This window comes from Coturnix japonica, unplaced genomic scaffold (genome assembly GCF_001577835.2).
Source record: "Coturnix japonica isolate 7356 unplaced genomic scaffold, Coturnix japonica 2.1 chrUnrandom541, whole genome shotgun sequence".
Classification (NCBI taxonomy): domain Eukaryota; kingdom Metazoa; phylum Chordata; class Aves; order Galliformes; family Phasianidae; genus Coturnix; species Coturnix japonica.
This window is the reverse complement of record NW_015439923.1, coordinates 46424-53605: the sequence shown is the minus strand read 5'-3', so window position 1 is coordinate 53605 and position 7182 is coordinate 46424. Positions and strand designations below refer to the sequence as shown.

At 45.2% G+C, this 7182-nt stretch overlaps 1 protein-coding gene across 1 annotated transcript in view; it reads right to left on the bottom strand.

The window, feature by feature from the left end:
* The window catches only part of PPP3CC (protein phosphatase 3 catalytic subunit gamma), a 22262-nt gene that overhangs the window by 8810 nt on the left and 6270 nt on the right, over positions 1 to 7182 (bottom strand). The window contains exon 6 of the mRNA XM_015850811.2: positions 6915 to 7054. Coding sequence (XP_015706297.2) covers positions 6915 to 7054 — 140 coding nt within the window. The remainder of the gene's footprint in view (positions 1 to 6914; positions 7055 to 7182) is intronic.

The following is a 7182-nucleotide window of genomic DNA, read 5'->3' as shown; positions in this document are numbered from 1 at the left end:
AACGCGAAGAGAGATTAGCAGAGAGGAGGTCAGGGTGAGAGCGCTTCGCCCATGGTGGAGAGGCTCCGCAAAGCAAGCACAATCATAAAAACAGAGTTATCGGCGGTGGTACTCGCTAGGGGAGAGTAAGAGGTGCTGGGCAAAGGTTCCCACCCAGGGGGGGGAAAGACGGGGGACCGACCGTAAAAAACAGTCCATGCGTGCAGTTTTTGATGTTGAGATTTTCTGGCGCCAAAAAATTCAACATCTTCCGCGCGTTTGCAGTTGATTGCCATAGGCCTTGGCACCTGCTCCACTTTGGAAACCAAGCCCTCTTTCAAGCCTGAGACCCCGCCAGGGGGTGGCCCTGCACTCTCTGAGTACGCCTTACTGACACGAAGGGGCCACAAAGAGCAGACAAGAGAAAAGGTTAAAAACAAATCGCAAAGCATCACACACCACACTATTTTTTGCATTGCCATAGTTCTTTTTCGCAGCGTAAAACCTCCATCACCCGAGCCCAGTTGTGTGGTTCCCCCCCCCATTTATCTAGCCGTAACGCGAACAAGAAACCACAAGCCCGCAAAAAAATAAAGGTTTTCTCGTGCTATATTTTTGCAATGTTCAATCATTATCCTGATCTAACATATTGCTTCTCCACCCCTTTTCCTTTGGAAAAAAAGAAAAACTTCATTCTCTTAAATAGGGCCACGCGGGCGTGGACTGCAGGCAACGTCATCAAGAGCTAAGCATCAGCAAGTAATAACTCATCACTCCCTTCCCGCACTCGCCACCATCTGCAAAAGCACCTCAACCGACAACTGGCAACCCTGCAGCCCACACACACTAGCAGGAAGCGCCAGTGACAAAAAACAAACCATTCTCTTGTCTACACTAAATCTTTGCATCCAGCCCCCAGCACGTTCGTGGCGCATTCCCCCTTGCCATTTCCAGCCAACTGTGGGTATCACCATAACGTCCCCCCAGCCCCGCTCTGGCTCCTCTTTACCCCCTTCTCCGCCCCAACGACAACCGCCAAAGACAAATTGTACACGAGTCTAATCTTAAATTCACCTTTAACAGAAAAAAATGGCAGTAAAGAAAAAAACGACTAAAAAAAAAAAAAAAGCCAAAAAATATACAGAAAAATGAATAAGTTTCCCCCATGAAGTTGGGCATCCCAATAGGGTGTGGTGAAGCAGTTTGAACTGCCTGTATTGTTCATGGCTTCTTCACGTTTTGATATCTCCTGACCAAGGTACGTGAGCCCACGTACATTTTGTAACTTTTTCAAGTCAGTGACACAAATGGAAAGACATTCCTGGGGTTTAAAAAAAAGTTTTATTTGTTTCGAGCACAGCACACTCGAAGAGATTTCCCGCGTCAGGGGCCTGCACATGCTAAGTGACAAATCAGGCAGCACTCAGGGCTGCACATGCTAAGCACCCCCAAGAAAAAAAAAAAAAAAAACGCGCACTCAGGCTGCACCATGCTAAGGATACAGCAAATCGCACTGCATGGCTGCAGCCATGCTAAGGATCAACTCCAGCTCATGTTCGTCTCATGTAGCCTGTCAGTGCCATTTTAAGCTATTCAAGAGACAAATACACAACACTCCATGGCACACTCAGAGCTGCATCTCATCCGACCAAAAAAATTTTGCAAGGATTACATCCAAAACCAAAACCATGGCAATGACAATACAATTAGAAGGAGCTTGGGACACACCAAATTGTCTTCTAAAAGAATTGACAACCACAAAAAAAACACGCATGCACTCAGGTGCTGCCACCATGATGGAGCCCTGTGAGGGAGCGAAAAAATGAGTTTTTACAGCATCGCACTCCTCAGAGTCTGCATCTCTATTTCTGGTAAGCTTTGGCCAGACTACCTGTCATGCACCTGCAGTTGGACTCGCTCCAAATTGGGGGGGCCCGCACAGCCACGGTGCTGCTAGGCAGGCGACAACAAAAAACTAGAAACAATAAAATAACCACTACAGTGGGAATAATAAGAGAGACAATTTGGGGGGGGTGGACAAAAAAAATTTTAATTTAAGGCTTCTCAGGGCACCAAGAGCTTTTTGTCTTTCAACGCAGAACAGCAATGCCCAGCACATCCCAAGAATAGCTATGCATCAGAAAGAAAGAAAAACAACATTACAAAGCTACGAAGGGAGGGGGGGGCCGCCACCTATCGAGGCAATGCACGGACACGCCCATGTTTCCCTGTTCAATTGGCATCCCGTCCCTACAGCCGACAAAGAAACAAAACAGCAGCTGCACATGCTAAGGAAAAGCATTGTTTCCAACAGGCATCCCAGCAGCCAACACATCAGAGCCTGCATCCATGCCTAAGGACACACCGCATACAGCAACAAATCAGTGGATCGCCGGTTCTATAACACAATTTGAACTACAAAAGACAGCCCCACCACACAGTCATCAAATACGCTGCAAAATGAGACAAAATAAATTTTGGGAAAGGAGGAAAGCGCATAATGCTTATTGAGACGAGAAGAACGAGAATGCATTTGTGCGAGACTCAAGGACTGACACAAAAAGAAGACACCAATGAAAAACTCCAAAGAGGCCAAAAACACAGACAATGCACAAGTAACTACATGCCAAGGCGCTGCAACCAGCTCAGGGGTGTACCATTCTCACGCATCTGCCTCAACTCCATGTTAAAGCGTTGCATGCCACTCGCGTAAGGGAGCACGAGCGAGCAACTAAACAAAAAATAGAAACCTAGAGAAAACTAGAATACAAAGGTTATCATAATTCAGCCTGACACCTCAGTGCTGCGGAGCGATGCTTAAGGAGAGAGAAACAGCATGCAAATCAGTGGTCTGTCCCATGTTTCTGCCCAAAGGAAACACAACTCCACTATCAGCATGCACTCAGTCTCGCGACCCCCAAAATCCCCAGCTAAGACATACAGCATGCCTCCGAGCTGCACCACCTGTCTTTTAAGGACAAGCCACTCGTCATCTTCAGAGCTGCACCATGCTTATAGGACACAGCATGCACTCAGTGCTGCATCCATGCTAACGGACACCAGCCATGGCACTCATAGCTGCACCATGACTAAGGACAACAGCATAGCCAATCAGGGGCTGCAGCCATGCTACAGGCACAACACGCATGCACTCAGTGCGCTATGCACCATGCTGAAGGACACATAACACAAAGCAAAACAGAGCTGCAGTGAGGTGCAACGCTGCGATTCCCTGGCAGTCAAATGGTGCAGCGGGGCTCGCACCCAACTCAAGCACCAGCCTCCCCCTTCATTCTATTGCCCTGCACTTGGGGCCTCCCGTGGGTGCCCACTCACTGACAGACAGAGCATCATCCCAGCAATTACCGACCCCCAAGCCTCGGCGTCCTCGCACTTTTTTTGGGTTTTTTTTTATACCGCCAGCTTCTGTCTACACGCCTCTCACATTCAAATCGCAATCGCAAAATGCAGCCAAGGAGGGACCCCAGCAAGATGCAAACACACGAGACCAACCCAAAACATAAGACAACTATAATCCTTTGTTATTAATTCCGCACACCCAGAAAGCCAGTACGCCGTGCGCTTTGGTGTAGTAGTTATTCCTCAGCTTATACCATTAGTTGAATATAGACCACATCCTTACCTTGTATGATTATATGGGCGATCGTCCAGAGTAATATGGAGAGCAGATAGAAGATGAATGAATGAGTTAAGGGGAGAGAAATAGGCCCGTGGGTACCTACGCCTCGTGGAACCCTGTAACAAATATAGATACCTATGGTGGGAAAGGGGAGAGGCAGACTTGAGTCACTGACACATCTTATCCTAAATGAATACCCTTTAAGTCAAGGCTCCCACCATCCTGGCAATACAGACTAAATTACAACCATATTATGTAAATACCCTAATGTACCACAACCCCAGACAAACGGCGACAATCACTATACAGCGCGAGATGATAACAGCCCAAGTGAAGGAACCCACCTTAATTGTTTCACCACCCCCTTCACACATGTACTACCCCAACACCTCAATGTAAACCCATATAACTAGAACCCAAGTGTACACTCGATGTAAACCAAATGTAAACCACAATGTAACGTCAATGTAAACCAATGTAAACCCAAACCATACAGCCATACATGACCCCGCGTCTTGTCCTCCTCGTGTGCATGCCGCTACATGGTTTAATTCTGGATAGCATTAGCATGTTGAAATAAAACACTGCACCCACAAAATATACAAACTGCATGATATACTGCTATTAAACATATAAACCAACCACCTGGGTAGCACGGAGCACTGCACAGCATGTCCGAATGCAGCAACTGCACGCCATGCAGTGCACTGGCATGTGATGCAAAAGCAACCCAATTGCCTTGGCATGTGTGCAGCCTGGCTGCCCAGGGCATCAGCAACAGGATTTTCATCTATTGCAAAGCTGCCCCCCAAAAAAAAAATTGAAAAAAAAAACCTGGTTCCCCCCCCTTTGGCAAATAGAAAACCTCCAGCCCCCCCTTTTGTTTGGTTGGGGGACATGGGGCACCAGCAAAAGAAAAAAACACCCCATCCAAAACAAATGCCTTTCCCTAAAAAAAGTTTATTAAAAATAAATATCCTTTGGTTTTCCCCCAATAAGGGCAATGGCTCTTTTTACTTTTTTTTGGAAAATTTTTTATGTGGAATTCAACAATTTTTTTAAAACCCAAACGGAAATTTTTTTTTTTGGGGAAAAAAATATTTGGCCCCTCTTTTATGGGGGGCCCCAAAAAGGAATAAGGTTGGTATCCCTTTAGAAAAAAAAATAAGCACGAGTTTTCCCCAAAATCCCCTTTTCCAAATGAAACCTTTCGTTGGACAAACCGAACAATTTGCCCCTACAAAGAAAAAAAGAAAAAAAAAAAAAAAAAAATTGAAAAATTCCGTTTTTTTAAAAAAAAGAAAAGCCCCCCCTGCTAAAAGATAGAAATCCCCCAGCCCGGAAACTTTAACCTGCCCCCCTTTGGCAAAGTTTTATTTAATAAAATGATTATCCCCCTGGGGGAAAAAAAACCCTGAAATAAAAATTAAAGAAACAAAAAAATTGGCCCCCCCTTTTTAAAAATTTTGCCCCCCATAACAATTTGGAAAAAACCCCTGAAAAAATTTAAGTTTTTTGGTTAAATTTTTCCTTAGGGGAAAAAGTTTGGGAAAAAAAAGGACTTTTCAAGAAAAAAAAAAAAATAAAAACAAAACCGCTTTTTGGAAACAATTTACCATTTTTTAATTTCTAATATGAAAAAGGTTTTTGGGGGGAAAAAAAATTCAAGGAAAACAATCTGATTTTTCAAAATTACAAAATTCAGATAACAAACAAAAGGTTTCCCGGGGTTTTTTGCCCCAATTTTTCCCAAGGTTGGCCCCCCCCTACAATAAAGGAAAAAAAGAATAACCGAGGAGGGGAAAAAGCTATCTTGCATTTTGCCGTTTTAAAAAAGAATAAAAAATTGAAAGAAAAGAAAAAAAAAAAAAAATTTTTTCCAAAGAAAAAAATTTTTTATGATTTGGTTGGGGAAAATTTTTAAAAGCCAAAGGGAGACAAAAGCCTAAAATAAACGAAAGAACATTTTTTTTGGGGCATTGTTTTTTTAAATTTTTCCCAAAAAAATAAAGAAAAAAAAAAAAAGCCCCAACCATTAGGTTTTTTTAAAGGGTACTGGAAAGGGGAGCCTCCACCAGCCCCTCAAAACCATCAACAATGGACTCCGCATCTATGCTAAGAGAAACAGAAAACAAAGGATTGGAAAGAAAGAAAACACAACAGGGAATATGTACAGACGACGCGAAAGCCTCATCCTATTATGAAAAGGTAAAGCATCTCAATAACCCTATCCTCATACATCAACTATAAGAGAACTAAGCAGAACAGGGGGGCCAACAACATTATACTGCTCAATCCTAAACTCACCTATAGAAATAGGCACGCAGCCCCATTAACCCCATCCTACTACCGCCCTCACCCTACTAGCAAAATAGGCCCTGGGGGGGGAGCAGGCCCCATTAACACCACCATCACCATATGAGCTCGAGGGGCTAGGTAGAATACCCGAGCTGCGCGCCCCATTATGAGCGGGCGCAATCCACTATTATCCCACCTATAGACATTTCTTCAACTAGGCAGCACCGCCCCATTAACATCCCATTCCTAACCTATTCTCAACCTATGAGGACCAACCTCGATTGGCATCTATCGCCCCCATTAATCCTTATGCATCTCATAGCCCCTCACCCATATACGAAACATAGGAGCAGCCACCATTAACTGCCCCATACTCAGCAAACATATAGTCAGACAAATAGGAGCAAGCACACAAACCAACATTTACAACCCATAACATAACTTCACGTCTATAGAAAAACTAAGGAGACAGCCCCATTAACCCTCATTTCCATAAGCCCCACCTCATAGAAATAGGACGCCAGTTTCGCGGCGGCGAATAATCAACAAACAACCATCGCCCAAAGCACCACTTCGACGGCGATATGAAAGGTAGGGGAGGCAGACCCCCATCTCATTACACAAATATACTCACATAGAAAGCACACTTAGTTAGCGCAGTCCCCCTATTAACACCCTATCGCAATACCAACCTAATACAAGAACATAAAGGAGCAGCCACACCAAATTACCCATCCCCATAATCTACCAAACTCAACCGAGCGCGTAATAGAACATAGGAAGCAAAGCACCCATTAACACACCCAGGCGGACACACACATCACGCTATCATAGATTAAATGGAGCAGCCCTTCATTAACTTTTCCCATCACTACACGGGGGGTCTAGGCTAAGACAACGAAGCAGGCCAGGCCACCACCATTAACGTGGGGGCCATCCACAATACAACTCACCTATAGAAATAGGAGCAGCCCCATTAACCCCATCCTATACTCACCTATAGAAATAGGAGCAGCCCCTCACGGTGTTGTGTGCAAAGTGCTCCACCGACTTCTCGCTGCCATAATCCTCAGACGGGTCGGACCACAGCAGGTCACACATGGGCCCGAACGCGGGCGGCTCCTTGAACCTGTCTAACTGAAGGAGCACAGCACCTCAGGGCAGAGCCAGCCCAACAGCACCACCACCCGCTGCATTGCTGCTGCCATAGGGATCGGCTGCAGCCTGCACACAAAGCACGGCTGGCTGCGGGGATGGATGCGGGG